Source organism: Lemur catta, chromosome 24 (assembly GCF_020740605.2).
Source record: "Lemur catta isolate mLemCat1 chromosome 24, mLemCat1.pri, whole genome shotgun sequence".
NCBI lineage: Eukaryota > Metazoa > Chordata > Mammalia > Primates > Lemuridae > Lemur > Lemur catta.
The window spans coordinates 8666879-8688760 of NC_059151.1; the positions used below are offsets into that span (position 1 = coordinate 8666879).

Genomic DNA, 21882 nt, shown 5'->3' on the forward strand with positions numbered 1-21882 from the left:
AGGAAAATGAAAATCAGCACATGCAGAATTATTATTTGTAATTACACCTATGTCATAAAACATTATTTCCAAAGCCATGCATTATCAATAACTTATGCCCAAATTTCTTATATTTCTATTCACTTTTAATTTACCAATCTTTAATCATGTACTTTTTGAAGAGAATAAATAAGTAGTTACCAAAAATGAATATCACAGTAAGTCTTTAATAATAAGTATTTAATTACATTTCAGAATATTCTTGGATTAGGTTATTGGCAAGTACCAAACCTTTTCCCTCTGAAATAAAAAACTTTTTGGGCACTAACATCATGCTCAAAAGGAAATGCTTATTGGAGCTTTTCAGATTTCAGATTTTTGAATTTAGGGATGTTCATGTATTCTGCAAATGTTCCAAAATCTGAAAACATTTGAAATCTGAAACACTTGGTCTCAAGCTATTTGTGTAAGGGATACTCAGCCTGTACTGATTTGCTTAAGCATTAAGCTACTTAGTTTTCTCAGTTTTCTTTTTTTATAAGATTAATTTAGATTACCTTTTTTCCTTAAAATTAAACATAATAAAGCCACCATTGTATTTTTTTTAATTTGATTGTTTTTCTTTTGGATGATAGTGTGGCGAGTAGAGATTTATTTTTGAATGTCATAGAAGCTTAATCTGATTTTTAAAAAACTTTATGCTTTGAAGTAAGGATTTACAAACACAAATTCTGGTAATTTTAGGAGAAATTGACCTTTATTACTAGTTATTTTTTCTTTGGCTACTTGCAATGAAAAAATATCAAAGGTAATTTATTTTCCTCATGTAACTATTAAATATTTATTTTGGAAAAGGAAAAGAATTTTATTCTATCTCTGAATCATATCTTAAAACATTCAGGGAAAGAAATAGAGGGGGATTACAGGAAAGAGAAAGGATTGATTTTTGTTTCGTTCATTTGGTTGCCTTTTTAAGTTTTTTTTTCCAAATTCTTTATTCAAGTTAATTAGTTAGAATGTGCACATTTCTGAGTTAGATGAAAATTATCTTATTCCTCATTTATTTAAAGAGTTAGAAATGTGCTGCTGCTTCTGCATGAATCAAATTCCACTCTGAGGAGAAATGAAACATGTTTGAAAGATAGAATTATAATTGAGGCTCTAGATATTTTAAAATAAAATTATTTCACTTAGCAGTGTTTTGTTTATTGTGGAGTATTTGAAAGGTTTTCTTTTGGAATATGTCTAATTTGACACAATGACCTTTAGGCTTTCTGATAGTTTTCCTACTCTATATCCTAAATATTTCAAAACTCCTTTTATTTTTATAAAAAAAAATTTATGCTTAGTGTGTGCATATGTGTTGTGCATGTTGGGATTAGTTAGCATGCATGTTATGCTGTATCAACTCATTGTTTTTATCCGGAAATGTGACGTTTGAGTTGCTAACATGACTGTGTTCGTCTTTTTAAAAATCAGCTGTGTGTTCTTTTCAGTGAAATATATTTTGCATGTGTTTGGTGTGTTTTTGTGTATGTTTATTTTTATTTCACATAGGGAGAACCTAAAGAAGTAGTTAAACCTGTGCCCATTACATCTCCTGCTGTGTCCAAAGTCACTTCCACAACCAACATGGCTTACAATAAGGCACCACGGCCTTTTGGTTCTGTGTCTTCGCCAAAAGTCACATCCATCCCATCACCATCGTCCGCCTTCACCCCAGCCCATGCGACCACTTCATCACATGCTTCCCTTCCACCTGTGGCTGCCGTCACTCCTCCCCCATTCGCTGCATCTGGACTGCATGCTAATGCCAGTCTTAGTGCTGACCAGGGTTCATCCGCACTGAGCGCTGGTAAAACTGCAGTTAATGTCCCACGGCAGCCCACAGTCACCAGCGTGTGTTCCGAGACTGCTCAGGAGCTAGCAGAGGGACAGAGAAGAGGATCCCAGGGTGACAGTAAACAGCAAAATGGGTAGGTAGCTAAGGGTGCTTTCTGCTCTTACCAAAACTCTTCTTTCAGGTAACTTCCAGGAAACACTTAATCTACATCCTCTCTCCCCCCTCAACCCCATCAGCTGCTCTTTGAAGGAAGGGAGATGAAATTTTATTTGCTTCATTAACATGTGGCCTCTGTGTTATTACATACATATGGCACTTTCTACAAAGCAATTATAGGTTAATCAAAACCTAATTATGTATTTGGACATGTTATGAACCATGTCACAGACTCTGTAACTCTTTTGCTCCAAGTCTTGGTTCAACATTGAGCAGCTGGCACTTATAATGCAAGGCAAATCTTGAATCTTTCTTGCTCTGTGTTTCCATGTTTCCATTCTTTGATTGGCCACCAGAAGTTTAAACAGAATGATTACAGTTGTTGTCACATTATGCTTCTCACCCTAAAGGGAGAGGAAATGAGGAGTCAGTAAGAGGCTTTTTCCTAGGAAGTAGTCTTAAGAAAACAGAAAACTAGTCCATTTTTGACTCATGTCTATGTATGAAGCATTAGCTTAGAGGAAATAGCTAACAACATTCTTTTCAGGTGAGCTTAAGTTAGAATTTATTGTTTAAAAGCAAACAGTAATGAAACAACAAAGGCTGCTTAGAAAGCATCGGAAGTAATTTAGAGAATATTTTCATTTTAAAGATTTTTCTAAAATGAGTGAATTTAAACCAGTGGACATTAAATATATAATGTTAGTGGACGTTAAATATATAAAGTTAGTAAGTTTTCGAAACTCTATTCCTAATAGATTTTCCGTTTTTAGGGTATATTTTAAAAATTTATTTGAAGTTGTTAACTTATTTGAACCACACATAGTTATAAGATTACACATCAATTTTTCAGTAACCTTCATTTATAGAAGGTCATTTTATTCCTTTTGGAATTCAGTGATAATACTTTAAAGCAAATCATTTATGTAAAATCATTTTGATCAGATTTATTGTGACAAAAGTGTACTTTAAAAGGGAGACAAAGAGAAATAGTTTGCACGCCTGATGGTTTTTGCCAATGCCAGTTCCCAGGAAAATATAATTAAAATAATTGTGTGGATAGGTCCTTTCTATGAGATAATCCCTTCCGAATGTTAATTCATGTAGTGAAGAGACTGTGCTTTCGGTAGCACTGCTGCCATGGCAACCTTGGGGCTTTGAAGGGAAAGGTGGCAGGGTTCCAGGCTGCTGCTGAGAGAAAGAGCAGGAGCTCTGAGGAGCAGCTACTGAGCCTACAGATGGTCTTGTGGTCGTGGGTGGCTTTTTAAAGTTTTGATGTATATATTGAGGAGAACTAGTGTCCTTCAAATAATGTTATTTTTTCTTTCACGTGAGGAAGAGCAGCAGTATGGAGTGTTGAGGTGTGTTTGGTTGTAATGTTTTTTTTGTACGTCTATTTTAAGACAATAGACTTTTAGAATAATCAAAGTACATACCCTGAAAAGAAAGATGCTGCCTGTCAAATGCTAGCCACACAAAACACTCGCACAGAAGTTTACTACATTTATTAAATTCCAGAGTCGGTAGAAAAACAGCCATTGAAGGAAGAAGTGTCTTAACTAGAAACCTCTTCTCCTAACATGCCTTAAAATTTTGCAAGAAAGTCTTCTTAATGAAAAATTGTAGCGGTAAAAGCAAATTGAGATTGTGGAAAAGTACTGCATTTAAAACATCCTGAAAACACCAAGCTTAAATTTTGTGTTTTATAAGCACAGCGTTGCTGATAAGACTTGAAATGATTTGAAGCTTGTTATTCTCAGACTGAAGCTAGGCAGTGCTGTAGTTACAGGGCCTTTGTGGTGGCTTCTCAGTCAATTGACAGGTGTTTATTAAACACATGCCTGCTGTCCAGCACTGCAAAATCCAGGAGAAAAGGGATTATTATATATTTTGCATCATTCACAAGCAGGTTACTGCTTTGCAACTGCAAACTGGGTAAAACTAAAAATCACTTAATTTCAAATGTTGTCCAGTTGCTAGGACAAGGAAAACTTGATTAACTCTGAAAATAAAGTATGGGATCTATGAAATTCTAAGACAAATTTGCAGTGTCTTTTTTCTCACTACGTTTAGAGAAACCATAAATAAATCAAACACTTTACTAGTCATTGAGGTGTCATTTTGAAGAGTACCTGTTTTGTGATATTGTTGAATGCATTTTCTGCATCAAGTATCAAACTCTTTTTCTGAAATCTATGTCAAACTTGTTACTATTCTATTTCTCATATTTTTAGAATGTTGCAAAATGTCTGCAGTAAAACTTTTGAAGTTGAGTTGTTATTTTTTATTAATTACTTCTTAAAATAATACATACCAGTGACCAACATTTTAAAAGTTCAGCAGGATGTAAAGTTAAATGCTTAAGTTGTCTTTTTCTTCAAAGTACCAGGAAGACTTGGTTTTTAAGTGATTTAAAGTAGCCAGCTAATCTGCCAGGTTGATAGACATCCTACCCAAATTTGTATAGGATTCATAAACACAAGATTTAAACAAGTCCTTATTAATTAACTAATTAATTACTAAGAAATAATTAGCTATTCATCCTAATAGTATGAAATCTGTAGATTATATTGATATTTTTAGATTATTTCTCAATACTGTGAAAGTATTCCTGTTCCTTCTTATAAATAATGATTAAGGCACTTTAAGAAATTTTACGACTGGCTGCAGTGGCTCATGCCTGTAATTCTAGCGCTTAGGGAGGCTGAGGCAGGAGGATCACTTGAGCCCAGGAGTTTGAGGTTGCAGTGAGCTATGATGATGCCACTGCACTCTAGTCCAAGCAATAGAGAGCGAGACCTTATCTCAAAAAAAAAAAAAAAAAAAAACAAAGAAATTTTAAATCTTTCTTCTACATGTACAAATTATTGGTCATGGCTGGCTGACTTCATTACTTCTTTGCTTACTCTACTAAGAGCAAAATGTGACTTTATATTCCAAACTGTAAGGAAAGCTGTTTTGTGCCAAGTAGTTTAATTGATTTACATTTTCCCTTTCCATATATCCTTGCATTATAATGTGCCGCTGCTTTCAAGAGGTAAGTCTTTTAGTATCCTGTATTAATTTCAGTTTCGTTGGACTGCAGTTTTTTCTAACAGTTCCTGTGTGGTATTTTGAAGAACTTGGCCTTGAAAGACAGAAAAATAACGATATGGTAGTAATATTTTAAAATGCTTTTCTCTTTGCAGAAAACACAGGTGACAAAGTTAGTATCCACATTACTGGAGAGGAAAGATGGTGATTTATATATGAGTAATCAGCATGAATGCCCGATTTTTTGCAAAATAAAGTTACATTTTGCAAAAGAGCTATAATTTAGAATAACCACATTTAGTGTTTGTAATAAGTTTGGTTTGCATCGCTATGTTGTGGTGAATTGCTTTATAGTAATGAATAGTACTGTTTAACTTATGTCATAAAATATATGTGGGGTTTGCTGTGTAATGGTTTAAAAGAAGCAGTGCTTGGGGGAATGAAATTTGTATCAATTGAGACTGTAAGAAGAAAAAGGTAAAGATAGAAGAGAAAGCATAAACATCTGTACCATTAGTGAATAGCACATGTAAAACTGAGTTGATGTCCAAGTTAATATCAAAAGCCAGTGTTTCCTAGGTAAGGTGTCTAAGAACCCTAATGACTTCTCTAGAGAGTTTTAATTCAAACAATGTTGCTGTCAGGTTCAGACCTCTATATATACAGTTGTGTGTCAGTGCATAATATTATGGAAAATCCATACACCTTTGCAATTAGTTAAGAGAGAGAATTATCAACTTATTAAATGTCACAGTTGGTTGGCGTAGACTTTGGGAATTACTGTGGTGTAACTTTCAAACCTTGCTTTTGTGCTTCACTGGTACTGACACTAAAGTGCCTGGTGATTACTAGCTTTAAAAATAGGTAAAAATCACATTAGATAAAAACTTAGTTATTTTATATTAACCAACTTACGATTATTCTGAACATGTGCTAAAGTTTCTTTTGCATCACACTGTAGAGTAGAATTGGAAATACTGAGTATTGATCTTGGGACACACCAAAGAGAATTAGCTATTGAATTATTAGAGCAATTTCATTCCAATGTGGCTGTGGTCTTACTGATTGAATAGTTTTGTTATATATACATAGAAATATTGTATACCAATGTATTACCAAAACATCCCCAAATCCTGATGATTATTGTTGTCTATTTATGATTAAATTCTTGAGAGACTTTGACTAATTACTCAATTCCAGTATGAGAAACAATTGGACTTGTAAAGGGAAAAAATGGAATTTGGGAAAATAAATCTAAACATTTAGGTTAAATATCAATATATTTTTTTAAAAAATCAAGATTGAGATTCATTAATCTATTAGATTTTACTGCATTATGCTAGGAGTTTCTAGATGCATTATATAATTTAATTCTTATTTACATTCTGAACGCTGAGAGATTACATAATTTTCTCAAGTCATGCATCTTGTAAGTAATAGAGCTAAGATTTGAGCCTCTGTCTTTGGAAGCCAAATTTTGATGTGCTTTCCTCTGTATCACATGCTTGTTGTGACTTGGGTTTATTTCTGTGATTTTGAATTCGTGTTTTTTCTTGATGATTATGGAGTTGAATCAAGGCCATGTGAGTGAATTGATGTGCATATGCTACAGTTGGGTTTGATACTACTATTTTTGAGTAGTCGGGGCATTTATCTCAACAATAAACCTGTGTTTGTGCAGTTTTCAAAGTGCCTTCAAATATGTTAAACTTAAGACCTTGCAAGAATATCTGTGTGACAGAGAAATTATAATTCATTTCATTTTTGAGGAAAATGAGGCTCTGGTAGATTACACCTTGTCCAGGGCACAGTGAAAGTGGGCAACACAGCAAGGATGAGAATACAGGACATCTGAAACATGAAAATATTTGTTGGATATATTCAAATTGACATCTTTAGGTTGAAATCAATCAACTCTCCACTTGCTGCCCATCACCAAGCCATAGGACATTTTCTCTCCATCTTCACGTTGACATAAAACATTTTTCCTAAACTTTACAATGTTTAAATATACATTCAAAATTCTACTCTGTTCAGGAGTTTATTTTGCAAAACTATTTCCCTGCTGCTTAATACAGCAAGGCAGAGGAGAGAGTGCTTTGCATTGTGGCTAGAGAAGAGTAAATACAGGCAGACTATTGAGATCAACTTATTCCTGCATCCTACCCTCGCTCAGTGAAACCTAGCCATCTGCTGAGTTTATGAAACTGACTTTGACGTGGAAATATACCCACACTGACCAATCTTAGCATTAAAACTGGCAGGCAGTTTTTTTTTTTACTATGTTTATAATGAATTATTACTTACTCTGGCTGAACATTGTTGCAGAATTGAAGAACACTACAATGTGTTCTTTGACAAACTATATAGTTTATACTTTAGTCTTCTCTATCCATAATGCAATATGAATGTGTTTCTAATTTTTCTACACTTAATAGACTATGTGAGCGAATTCACTTAGTTTCTTTGCTGTGTCCTATCAGATATGCCTTTCTAGGTAATAATTATCTCACTGGATAATACAGAACTATGGAGTTCCCAAAGATCACTAAAGTTACCAGGACTTGCTTGCAAATGAGGGTGGTAGTAATCAAGGACATGGGAGAGAATGAAAATTGAGTGACAGCCCATAATTTATGATCCATTGTGCTTCCTACATTTTTCATCATAATCACTACATTTTAAGAAGGAATAGAATTATCTCAAAAGTATCATTTTTTAATAATGTATGATTCAGGATAATTTATATGAGGAGATTAAATTGCTATTAATATATACCTCTGTTATGTGACACTGAAAGATTCTCTCTTATTCTCTTCTCATTTTAAAAGTGATTCTACAATGATCTGTTTCTATGTTATATGTCGAGTTACGCTCTGCTTTTTGTTAGGACCATAATAAGAATTTGGATTCGTGTTAAAATGAATTTTATAAAAACCTGGACATTTTTTAAAAGTAGTGGATCTTTCTTTTTTGGTATTCAGTAATTTGAGACTTAAACTAGCATTAATACACAAAATAGTTTTCAGTGTTTTGGGGAGAGAAACAGGTAAAACTGCCGTCCTTGATTATATTAATAACAGTGTAGCAGAGTTTTGACTAACACATGTTCAGTTTTGTCTGTCTATGTTTACACGTTTATTTGGAAGCATGATGTTTGCATAACATCTTGATTTCATTTTTTGAATTTTGTTATTTCACTTTATCTTTTTCTTTCTTTTCTTTTTTTCTTTTTCCTTTCTTTTTTTTTTGGTCTCATCTTTGTCTGTCTTTCATCATCCTGGGAACATCAATGTCTTCTCTACTTTGTCACATCTTTTTTGTGTATTTTATTCCTCCTCAGTAACCCTGGCACCGTGTAAGTATTAAATACTTAATCAGTGGTTCGTTTTGTAATTTTCACCATCTCTCTAACTTTTCATCTTGCTTTGTACTTAATACCACCAGCAAATTTGGTTAGTATCTTCTCACTAAAAGAATTCTCAAAAATGTTAAGGAGCATAAAACATGTTTTTTATGCTAGAGAACTTCATATAAATCAATGGGTGTGTTCAGAATGCCCATCCTTCTGCAATAGAAAAACTTAGTAAGTTAACCTTCAAGAGGGATAGATGAGTTTTATGGATGGTGCATGCTAGAGTTAGAGATGTAATTTGGGCCTTCCTTCTTTAGTATTTTTTTTTTAAATGTAATGTCTGTATTTTGAAGTAAATTACTTGCTCTTGAGAGTTAAGTTTACATTCTATCCCAAATACGTTTTTAAAAAGAAAATCATCGAAATTATTCTTTTTTTTTAATCATAGTCATCAGAGTCGGGAGTTTCAAAGCCAGGAAGAAAGCACTAAGTAAATATTTAGAAATTTCATATCACTTAACACAAGACCTTAAGCTGTGTAGTAAATGACATAGAGTCTAAGGTGTACTATACTTTTTGCAAGCATGTCATAGCTAAAAATGCTGTATAAGTGGTGTCATTTTTTATTCTTAATGTCTTGGCTTGACATCATGATTTCGTTTTTATAGACCACACCTTTTATAAAGGATAAAATAGTCTTGTACTTGAAACTGGCACTATTTAAGAGTAAACTACTCTCAGTAATTGTAGAGAAATTTAAAACTATAATAAGTTTAGTAGCTGAATATAAAATTTTTCAAGTATTGCATAAGATAAAGAGTTGGCAGTTTTATATCTGCCAAAGGCAATCTGTTTATGAAGTATCTATGCCTATTTATCAATTTTTAAAAATTTTGTCCATTTTAAAAAGGAATAGGTTTTGTTCAATATTAGTGGAAGTTCTTTTAGACATTTCACTTGTGGAATCAGAAGATATTACCACTAATCATAATATGTCTTACTATTTTGCATAAATATGCACAAAATTGTCTTAGAATATGCGTTGCAATTGGTTTTCTAGTAATCATAAAAGAATACATTATCATGATCATTACTGTGTATTAGGTTATGTGGAAAGCACTTTACATACATTATCTATCTTATTTATTCCTCAGAACAATCCTTTAATATGCAATTCTGTTTCTCAGGTGGGAAAATTGAGACTTTGAGAAGTTAGGTGACTCAGATAAAACACACACTGAGTCTGACTTTAAAGCCAGTGTTGTTAACTTTGATTCTATCATGTTCTTTACTGGGGAAATTCTTCCAGTGTACTGAGACAGTTTTGATAGTGTGGCTATTAAAGTGACAACAGTCATGTGGCATGCTGATAGCACTATGATTTTCTAGCAGTGAGTGAAACCTAGCATGTGTTGCCACCCGCATTTGACCACATTTAGAGCACTTTGTTTACTCAGATCTTGTGCCAGTAGTCTGCTAGTCTAGACTCATGTTCCTTTTTCTCTTCTGAAATTAAACCAATGGCCCAGAAGTTTGTATTTCTCCTATTTTGAGGGCGGAGAAGTGGAGAGTATTTATTCTTGTCAATAGATCTTACAGTGTTAAAATAATTTACATTGTAGATTTCTTACTGTTTATGCTTTGTTAATAGAAAAATGAATGTTCTTAACCAAACTCAAAGTTCTTGACCTCTGTAGTTCACAGATTTCTTTCACATGTATTATTTCATTTAATCCTCAGAACAGTGCTACTTTGTATGTGATATTCTTTCCTTGTAAATGAAAACTGAGGCTTAGTTAGATTGACTTATTCCAAATCACACATCTGAAAAGTCATAGAGCCAAGATTTAAATCCTGGTCTTTTTGTGCTATTAATATTTCAGCATTTTCTGTTATACCACAGCTCTTCTTTACTGTGCTGACCCTGTATGACACCTTTGTTTAGGATAAGGGATATCTGTACCTACGAATGAGAAAACTATAGAAAATAACAGATTGGACCCTTTCAAAATTGTATTTGGTATTGCTGGTTTAGCTTCTACCAAACCATTTTTGGTTCTTGGGCTGAGTGAAGATATGATCAATTTAATTTTGGGAAAGCTAATACAGTCCAGTAGTGTATTGATATTAACTGTGGTCATGAATATAGTCCGTACCTGTGTGGCATACAGTGAACGATACAAGTAATTTCAAATTATTTGATTTTGACTACTGTGGACTTTTCATTTTCTAGTTATTTTCTTTTTTTCTTACCTTTTTTCTTTCCTTTTTCTTCATGTTGGAAATCTGTCTTCTGCTGCTTTCCTCTGTCAATTTAAAGGAAAATCCCGCCTAAACGGTAATCTTTCTGTTGAATACATTCTTACAGTATTATTTATATTAACAAATACACTTTTATTTTTACTAATAAAAAAAACCCTAGTCTATTTTAGGAAGATGCCTTTAAAAAAAATTGAGGCTGAGTATACTTGCAAAAGCAAATTATATAAAAGAAACATTGAGGACTTAGTGCATAAATTATAAATAATTCTGTAGAGGATATTTTATCTCTTTAATATAATTTTATGATTTTTAATTGTTTTTTTTCCTTCTTAACCCTAGCCCGCCGAGAAAACACATTGTGGAGCGCAATACAGAGTTTTATCACATACCCACTCACAGCGACGCCAGCAAGAAGAGACTGATTGAGGACACTGAAGACTGGCGTCCGCGGACTGGGACAACGCAGTCTCGCTCTTTCCGAATCCTTGCCCAGATCACTGGCACTGAACATCGTAAGTGAACTTCTCAGTGGCCTAATGGATGAATGTTCTTTGCCACAGAGAGTTGCATTTAGAACGATTGGCAGTTATTAAAAAAGAACCCTGAGAGAGTCTGATTTTAAATTATAGTGTGCATAACATGAGTTCTGTAACTAAGACACCAGCCAAGGAGAGTATCATTGAAAAACACAGAAGTAGTACCAGTAGTAGTAGCCCTAGTAGTACCGAGTGTAGTATATAGTAGATAACAACGTGGTGTGGAATTTGCTTTAGTGGATCCGTGAAACTTGACCCTTTGATATTGATTGGTATAGGTAATTGCTTAAGTGATTTTGAAGCTGAAAGCAAACTGATATTGGATATTGCTTATTGTGTTTCAGTGAAAGAATCTGAATCCGATAGTGCAAAGAAGGCAAAGTAAGTCCTCCATCTGTTTGTAAATTGAATGTTTTCCTTTCGTGAATGGTCTCAATTTGGTTTTTCAAATTTTCCAGTGTAATGGTATGGCATTTTGTCTTTGCAACTGGAAGCTAAACATTTAACATTGGTGCCTTTTTGGTGTGACCTAAATGTACAACTTACAGATTTTTAAATTAGTGGATGTTGTCTGGATTTTATGTCTAAGGCTTCTTTTCCTAAGTATTGAATGAAGAGATGGACAGGAGGGTTTATTTGGGGGTGCTTTGCTAACAGTACATATCTCTGTGAATGGGTTCATGTGTTGTCTTGCAGTCGCTTTATTTTGGGCATAAACATCAGTGTTTCCAAGGGGGCTGTATAGATTAATTTCTGTATTTCTAAAAATGTTCTACCCTTAAAATCTTTGCTATTTAATAAAACAGCTATGTGAAATTAAGCTTTTATGAGGCATGCTTTCTGCATGATGGAATTAGTATAGAAACTTTTTCTTTCCCTTTCTCTTTCTTATGACTCTTCTATCACTCTTTTTTTTATTTCCACAGGGAAAAGATACCCCTTCACGTCTTTAGTCCCAAATACACAAAATTACGTGACTGGCACCATGAAGTTTCAGCACGTGCTCTTAACGTACAGTGATTTAGGAGCCTTGCCCCCTCGCAGCCAGCACACACCTTTTCATTCACTTCTTCTTTTTCTTTTTCAACTTTACTGCAAAATCTGTATTAAATTTGCCTCAGGAAAAAATAGATCCTTTTCTATACTTTTCTAAGAATTTCCTATTGTTGTGAGAACAAGGAAGATGAATGTGTTTTGTGCTAGTTGGTAGCTCACAAATGTAAAACCAAAAAAAGAAAGTTGAGGGACTAGAAGTCTTCAGTGGATTTACATCTGTTTCCATTGTTATTAGGGTAGTAACCTTGGAAAAGGAATTATTTTCGTAAGTTGAATTTGGTCAGTTGCTTGAAACAGAGGCGGATGAGAAGATAATGTCCTTGTCCAATTTGGAAAATACTTCCTTTATGTTATTGCATTTCCCAAGATTGCTTTTAAGTTCATTATTATGTAATATTCAAAGTCGATTGCAATTTATTCTAAGTAAGCACAGGATTAAACAGAGAAGACTTATATTAAAGAGTTCATTGTAGATTTAGGTATCTTTTAAAGCAAGTACTATTCAGGATGGCTATATGAAGAGCAGGAAGCCCAGATTTGGCTCCTGAAAAAGGAAAGAGAATTTTACCCCTATTTGCAGTGGGGAAATACAGTGTTCTTTGGTTTGGTTAGATTCAAAGACCCTATTTTCTACCAAAGGAAATATTTCTAAGCTGGTGGATATTTTTAGGGTAAAGACAGTTTCTAGACGTTAACTGATAAGATATAGAAAAGGTAGCTTTTTTTTTTTTTAAGCCAAAGGAAAAGAACATAAAGTAAATTGCGATATGTATGATTCTGAGACATCACAGAAATATTTTACTTAGTGATATAAACTGCTGTGCATTGTTGCTATTCCTAGGGAGCTATGTTTTGGGCAATACATGGAAGCTAAACATATGACCAGAGATGCTTTCTGCCTTGTAATATAATGTATTATATATTAGGTATAAGTTCATTAATAAATGCATTTTGAAGTTTGGAAAAGTAATAAAGTTGCCTTTAACTTAGCTTTGTACTTGTTCTGTTTCCTTGAGCCCAGTAACAGTGCCATTCAGGGCTTCTCACGGTATCACTTGGGTGAAATAAACAGTTCTCTTCATATTTCATTTGGGAAACATTCTTAGTTTTGTCAGGTTACTAAAATGTGAGTTAAAACATGGCAAAGGATCATGTTTGATTTCTTTCTCTGAATTATCACTGTATTTAACATCACATCCTGTGTGAGTAACACATAAGATCAGTTAGACTGTGATGCAACCTAGAATTATTCTCTGTGTGAAAATGGTTCCTGAAGGCACTTGCCTGCAGTCAAGGCTCCATGTGTGTTTTTCTAGGTGTTCTTCACTTTAATGTCACAATAGACTAGGATCACTACCTGATAATTTGGAGAAACCAACAATAATTTCAGTTAGTGACTGGTTACTGTTTAAAATTTGGCCTGCCAAATGCACTTAAAAAGTAATTCTAGGATTTATCTATGCTCATTTCCAGTATACTTATGACGCAGACGATGTCTTTCTTTTATTACATCAGTTCTTCAGATACTAAGAGAGAGGTCTTGGCTGCTTGTGCTTTTATGATCCTGACATCAATCCCAGTTATTAGTGTCTCTGGCCCCTGTAAGAAAATCTACTTTCATAGACCAGGCTTTCCTACACCTAATAATTCTTTCTTGTTCTCAAAAGATGATGTCTAAAAGAAGATAGAATTAAAGTCGTGTAAAAACAAATGGTGTGGTAGAGTAATCATGATATTTTCCGCCAAGAACTGAAATTCTAGAATAACGACAGAGTTGATAGAACTCACGAGTAAGAGTTTTAGGTAAATATGTTTCCCCTAATATAGACAAGACAACATGTATAGAACTAAAATTTGAAATAGGTGCAGTTCAAAATAAGAATTTATACCTTGCCTAATTAAAAATAAAGTATTGTGTCATTGAAAACATAGACTTAGATAAATGGAATGATCCATGCTTGAATCTGAGGACAAATGTTCAGCCAAGATCACAGAGGACATTCCATCTGGCCCTGTCAGAAGTTGAATTCCTGAGCTCAGTGAATCTCCTGGGATATCTTATATTGCTAGCTTAAAAGCTAGCCAAAAAATTATAAGTGCTGCTTGCAAAAATATTATTGTAAGTCTAGTGACTTAATTTATGACTTGTTTTTGTTTGTCTCTCTTATACAGACTTTCTTTATCATAGCCTTGTTTTTAATGTGAAATTGGGAGGTGACTCTTAAGAGTTTTCAACATTTTTTTCTTACAATATTGTAAACAAGTCAGAAGAAGGGATTTTTTGTTACACAGTCAACTATATTTTTGTTACCTCAAAAGATACATTATTTGTGGAAACAGAAACATTTGTTTTGTGCATCATTATGCCCTCTAGGAAGGGCTGAGATATATAGACATCTTAGAGCTTGTTTAATAAAAATCATTGTATTAGGATACAGAACAGAAGTCCCTTCTTTTATTCAGATCTGTTCAAAACTGAATAATGAATTGATTTTCCCCCCAGATAAGTAATTTTGCAGTTACTGTATCCCTGATATGTGTATTTCAAAATCATATAAACCATAAATATTCATTCATTGCCTGCATTCATTCTTTCAGTTGAATAATTACTGGATACTGAGATGCCAGGCACTAATCCATGTGCTAAGAATACAGTGGTGAATTACAGATTAATATATAAGCAAGATGACCTGAGGTCATTGTGTTATCAAGATAATAAAAGAAGTTAATATAAAAGAAATCTGGATGATGTGAAGACACAATCTTAATGCACATGGACAAATAACTTACATTCCCATTGCTATCCACAGCATTTTCAATGGGAAAGCATTATGTCAGGTCTAACCACCTTCAAGTAAAATTAGAAAATGAAGAAGGGAGATCGGTCAATTTGCTCCATGAAGTACACTCATCTACTCAGCGCCTGCCCTGATTATTATCAATTTAATGTTTTTCTTGTTGAGACCCAGTGAGGACCTCGAAAGGGAGGTATAAAAACATAGTGTATGTTAACAATGTGTATGTAGGGAACTGAGACAGAATGTCTTGTAGAGTACACATAAAGCCAGACCCCCAAAATCTTTGACATATAATGCTCTATTCATAATTTAGTGATAAATTTGATGACTAAGTCCTCTCTATAAAATCCTGGCTAGCGTTGCTTGGATTCTTTTCGTTTGCTTAGCCCATTCAAGAAAATGTCTTAAATCAAGTAAATATTTCCTTGCTCATTCTTTCCAAAATAAGCATCATAGTGGTTTTCTGGGGTTTTTTTTGGTTTTTTTTTTTTTTGTTAGAAGTAGTAAGAAACATGGGAGTGATAAATGCTGCGTTTTGCATTGAGATTTGTAACTGACTGACTACTTTCTGCCCCTGAGTTACCACTTCTTTGGCCACTTTTCTGGAGGACTCGATACCACTGCTGCTGGGAGCATGGTGGGCAGGCAGCCTTCACGTGTCAGCCCCTTCCCAAGTCACCTCAGCTGCAGACACCCCGTCCCTCAAGGCCCCATGCTTGGTGGGGCTGCCCATATCCCATGACCTGATTGATTGGGAGGAGAGGGAGGTCAAAGCCTAGCCATTTCAGCCAATTAGGGACCACTGGGAAGGGCCATTTGGGCTCCAGAGCTGCTGTGGAGTGTGCTGAGGCTGTCCTAGGTCCTGTTCGGCCACTCCACTTCTCCTTCTGCCCACTCCTGTCTCCTGTCCTTTCCTTTCCCTTGCAAAGGTGTTGATCCTTGAGGCACTTCTTAATAAGCATCCTCGATACTAAGCCCTGTCTTGGAGTCTGCTTTCTGGAGAACCTGGTCTGCAACAGAATCGTAATCTTTTAGATCTCAATTTGTACCTCAGTTGCACAGCTTGTTTTCAGCATAGTCCTGTTATTTTCTCTGTCTTGGTCACTTTTGATCTTTTCTCCTTAAATCTTCAACCCAGAACACAAACACACCATTTCTGAAAGTCTTTAAATTAAGGGCAGCCTGAAAGGTATATGGAAGTCAAAAGGAAGATGCATTTTCTTTTCTTTGCCTCAAGTAAAGGGTGTTTATTTGTTGACTGCATCACAGGCACCCTAGGAGTAATGAGCAGGTGAAGGTATTTTGATGTCAGATACAGTCAGAACTATATGAATGCAGCAATGAACTGAGAAGCTTCAAAATGGAAAATTAGGATTTACTCTGAGTAAATGTAGTGAATACTTAAAATAGGAAAGCAGCACTTAACAAAATGTTACAATTTTGCATGTTATAATTTTTCATGTGTGACATTTTGGAAGTATATGTATTAGCCATTTAATCAGTCACTTAATAAATTTTGTTTGAACACATCTGCTGTTTTCTTCACATCCTTAAAAAAGTTTACCTCTGGTTCTTTCCTGGGGGGGATGCCGTGCCGTGTAGCCTTTGGAAATGTTCAGGGTATGTACAGAGATACTCCACGGTCAGGAGGACGCTGCCGGGGGTCTGAAGAAACTCAATGTCTTGTAATGCACCGAATAATCCCACAAAATGAAGAAATATCCAGCCCAAAATGCCAGTGGTGTGCTGCTCAGAGTGGCTGGGTTGAGTGATAATGCTCCTTCTTCCAAGATTTTCTCATTCCTTCCCATAGCTGTATAAACTCATGCACGGTGCACCCTCTCCACCCCTCACCGTGGAAATAATCTTCTCACCTCTCAACTAACATACTATATAGTTTTTAACCTCTCTTTTGGCACCTACTTATCGAATTTGTATTACGGATATTTGTCTACATTTCATAAATTTCTAACTAGAATATGAGCTCTTTGAAGACAAGACTTTTAGTATAATAACATACATTGGAAGGAAAAGGCATTCTAACAGGCGTGGTATTTCTTCCTGGATGCAACTGTAGCCATGTGAGTAAAGGTCTACATGTTCAGCAAAATGACGCAACTTGAAGGTAGGTATTAGGATTATGTGACTCATCTCTGGGGAGCTACTTCTTCAATTAGAAATACATTGTTATTTGTCAGCTCAGGTTGCCACAACAGAATACACAGACTGGGTGTTTTAAACAACAGAAATTTATTTTCTTGGCCGGGCGCGGTGGCTCACGCCTGTAATCCTAGCACTCTGGGAGGCCGAGGTGGGAGGATCGCTTGAGGCTCAGGAGTTCAAGACCAGCCTGAGCAAGAGTGAGACCCCGTTTCTACTAAAAATGGAAAAAATTAGCTGGGTGTGGTAGTGCACACCTATAGTCCCAGCTACTTGGAAGGCTGAGGCAGGAGGATCGCTTGAGCCCCAGAGTTTGAGGTTGCTGTGTGCTATGATGATGCCACTGCACTCTAGCCAGGGTGACAGAACAAGACTTTATCTCAAAAAAAAAAATAAAAATAAAATAGAAATTTATTTTCTCATCGTTGTGGAGGCTAGAAGTTCCAGATCAAAGTGGCAGCAGGGTTGGTTTCTGGTGAGGCTTCTCTTCCTGGCTTGGAGATGGCCACCTTCTCACTGTGTCTTCACATGACCTTTCCTCTGTGCAAAGAGTGAGCTTTGGTGTCTCTGCTTCTTTGTATAAGGACACCAGTCCTATTGGATTAGGGTTCCACACTATGACCTCATTTGACATGAATTTCCCCTTTGAGGGACCTGTCTCCAAATAGTCACATTAAGGATTAGGGCTTCAACATATGAATGGGGGGGGTACCAACTCAGTCCATAACGTATACCAACTGCCTTTCTGTACTAATACCCATTTTGACAGATTAGTACTTAAGAAAAAGTTATTCTTGAGTAGAATCACTGACTTGGACCCCATTGGAAGCATTGTTGTTATCTCCCTTGTAGTGCTTCCTTTTAGACTTTGGTATTTGTCTCCATGTCCCATAAACCCAACTAGAGTAAGCTCTTTGAAGGCAGGAGTTTTAGTATCCCCCACCATATTTGGCATGAACAGTTACTAATGGAGAACAAATATCCTCTTATTGGCTGACCTGTAGTGCTAAATACTGTCCACACAATTTCTAGTTGAAGGCCATCAGATGGGATTTTGGCACTAGAAGAATAAATCTTAAGATACTTTTAGGAAGAAACCTATCACTTTTGTACATTCATTGAAAATTTAGTAGGCAGGCTGGGTACGGTGGCTCACACCTGTGATTCCAGCACTTTAGGAGGCCAAGGCAGGAGGATTGCTTGAGGCCAGGAGTCTGAGACCATCCTGGACAACATAGCGAGACCCCATCTCTACAAAAAATAAATTTAAAAAATTATCTGGGTATGGTGGTGCATACCTGCAGTCTTAGCTACTTGGGAGGCTGAGGTAGGAAGATCCCTTGAGTACAGGAGTTCAAGGTTACAGTGAGCTACAGTGATGCCACTGCATTCTGCTCTCCAACCTGGACCACATAGCAAGATTCTGTCTCCGATGGAAAAATAAAATAAAAGAAAATTTAGAAGGTAGAAACCACATAAATGTTTTGAAACATAAAATTTTGTAAGTTTTAAAAAATTTCAGTTCGTTCATAGTCAGTCATTTACCCACATAAAATAGATTAATGAAGAAACACAGTTTGCCAAGCCCATCCCATGCCTTTATTATGGCCATGTTTCACAAACATACTGATCTCTTGTTACATATCCTTATTAAGACACATGTCAGTTGAATACATGACCTAAAACCACTATTCTTTGTAAGCTATACAAAGAAAGCAGTAATCATTCCAGTCTGATATTTGCACGTATTTTCTGAGGTAGTAATTAGCAATCAGATTTGCCCCAAAATACAGAACACCAAGGCTTCTCTACAATATAGTCTAATTAAAAAAAAAAAAAAGCTAGATAGAATCTCTTAGCTGGTATCATCATATGCATTCCCACGAAATGTATTTGCCAACCTAGAAAAAATACCACAGGTCAAAAAATGGGTATATGATCAAGTAATTTTTGTCCGTTGCAAAATAGGGAATATTTGTGATTGATCTTTCCTTTTCTGCCTGTTGATTATACTGTTTTATGCAAATACCGGTCTGGCTACTATAATGAAAGGTCGCCATCTACTGAACATAAGTAATTACTACACTTCAGTTCCTTGTGAGAATAGTACTTTAAAATTATTGAGGCAAGGAACATAGTTCCTGTCTACTCTGCATATTTTCACACAAAAATTGTTTAGTTCAACGTTTAATTTTAGAAACACCTGGGTATTTTTATAAAATTAAACTTGTACTATTACTACTAATAATCTTTTATTAATAAAAGTCAGTATTCGTAATATGCAAAACTGACTTTCATAGTCCAGAATATGCACCAAGTTCCTGAGAAACAGAATTTTATCAGTCCAGTAACCCTTCTCTTACGATGTTGTTTAGGTAAATTTTTTTCCAGTTTACCCTTAGAAAGGTAAATGATACAATAAAATTATTGTATTGCATTAAACCAGAAAATAAAATGAACTTATCATCTTTACTAAAACTCAATATTGAAGAAGACTCCTGCAGTTTAGTTATTTTTTTTTACTTCAAAAGAAATCACAACTTAAAAAATTAATTAGCGTTGATAATGGGCAATCTTCAGGATGATAGAAGGCTTAATTTTCTATCTTTTGCAGCTATTCAATTTAACATATTTCGGTCACATTGAAAATTTCAGAAGACCACGGTTTCATGTTATGTGAAGGTTTGTTTATTATAACAGTAGGATTTTTTTTGAGACAGAATCTCACTCTGTCACCCTGGGTATAGTGCATGGTGTCAGCCTAGCTCACTGCAACCCCAAACTCTGGGGTTCAAGTGATCCTTTTGCCTCAGACTTTGAAGTAGCTGGGACTACAGGCACGCACCACCACTTTTCATGTTGGAAGGCCACATTTATTTAGCTGTAATCAAATAAGGCCACATTCAAGAAACTTCAAGTTAGATATACTTAAAAATGTACATTATTTTGTAAAAATCTAACTACTGTACTGTACTTAATAATTTCAAAAAATGAAAATTATTTGTCAGTTTTAAAGTTAACTAATCTTTTAATGACCTTGTTGTGTCTGTTTTTTGTTGGAAAGCATTTGAATATTTGGTTGCAGCATGGAGGTCCACAGGTTCAGTTGATCTTCTAGATGGCATCAGTTATTTGTGACCTTAAGGCCATCTTGATTTGGGTTAGGTAGGAGAATGTAGATTCACAGCAATAAGTGTTTGAAAAGCAAGAAAGAGATTTTTGGGGCATGTTGCCAAAGGCTTGGGTATTCTACTGCATTTTTCCATATTTCAATTGGGTCTTTCTTAACATCAAACAATGACTTTAAAATGTCATTTACTGAGAGCTCAATCAATTCCATCTGTAGTTCTTTAGGTGCCTTGGTGATATCAACTAGGTGAGACTGAAATGCTAATTTCAGTGAGATGTCATGATTCTCACGGTCAGTGAACCTTTCATTGTATTCTCCAATGAGAATTGGAATCAAACTTACTCTTGGCGTACAGCAATAAAATCCAATATTTCTTGCTAAAATTAGCAAAGCTTTTAGAAGGGATATTGGTGCAGCACCACAAGTGGGTTAAGAAAATGTATACCCACCGCCAAAATAACCCCCAAATCCTTTAAATATGAAAGAAACAACAACTAGATAACATTAAATCAAGAGATTAAAAAAAGTGAAAAACAGAAGCAAGGTTGTCGAGGGTGATTGTGAAATTAACAGGTGCTCATTGTTTGAAAGACATAAGCAAACAAAAATAACAAGCAAGCCCAGAGATAAATACTGAAAAAGTTTTGGTTTATTTGCATCCTGGAGGGAAATGAAGCCCCAGATAGAAAGTGATTTTAAATGGCTCTCTCTCGTCTCTTTTTCTCAGTGACTTACAGCCCAGGGTAGCTAGAGAACTTACAGATCAGATTTGCTAAATAACACCATCTGCTTTTTAAAAAAATCCTGGAGAATGGGAAAGAAAATAAAAGAGTGGGAAGAAGTAAATATAGTACTGATTTTCAAAAAAGAAGAAAGAGTTTGCTTCAAAACTATAAACTGGTTTGAACTTGAGGTCATCGGGGAAAGAAGTCTACAAGGCATTCTCAAAAGCATGGCCAGTGAGCGCTGAGAAGAGGAAGGCAGAATTCCTGAGACCCAGAATAAGTTCTCCAGAAACAGATCACAACCAAGTTAACACATTTTGGATAAACTGAGGGAGATGTTATTTTAACAAATCATCAAAGAAAAGCTCTTAAAATGCCCTTGAATTTAATAGTGAAACGAAGTCAGTGAGTATCAGGTTTTTAGATTCAATGTGGTTTGAAGGAGTTTAACCAAAGGATATTGTTTAAAGGCTCAGTGACAACTTGTTGCCTAAATTTGTTGGTATCATGGAGCAGGGAGATACAGCATACCTGTTCTGTAACCAGATAATGATTGAATATAAATTTGAAAACATATTGGGAGGTTAGGCAAATGGACCAAATCCAGTAAAAAAAAAGAAATAGGAAATTTAATGTGGTTATGTGCCATTTGGCTCAAAACATTTTGCTCTTCTGGGACACATGGGGTGGGGGAGATAAGGTTGATAGCAGTAAATATTCTTTAAAAAGCAGGAATTTGAGAGGAAAATAAACCTAATATGAGTTAGTCATGTCATATGACTCTTAAAATGATCAGGCAAGCAATAGTTCTATTCTACATTAGTAAATCCCACCTGGTTTATTACGTTC

The 21882-nt window shown here is 35.2% G+C and overlaps 1 protein-coding gene across 12 annotated transcripts in view; it reads left to right on the forward strand.

Moving 5' to 3' along the window:
• PDLIM5 (PDZ and LIM domain 5) overlaps positions 1-21882 on the forward strand; it is a 172278-nt gene that overhangs the window by 95419 nt on the left and 54977 nt on the right. For 2 of the 12 annotated variants that reach the window (XM_045536720.1, XM_045536721.1), the window contains exons 5-9: positions 1537-1955; positions 8355-8369; positions 10687-10704; positions 10968-11140; positions 11509-11545. In XM_045536720.1, coding sequence (XP_045392676.1) covers positions 1537-1955; positions 8355-8369; positions 10687-10704; positions 10968-11140; positions 11509-11545 — 662 coding nt within the window. Of the gene's footprint in view, positions 1-1536; positions 1956-5166; positions 5184-8354; positions 8370-10686; positions 10705-10967; positions 11141-11508; positions 11546-12090; positions 13210-21882 lie in introns of those variants that run through there. The other 10 variants (XM_045536732.1, XM_045536725.1, XM_045536728.1 and 7 more) reach the window with 8 other exon arrangements.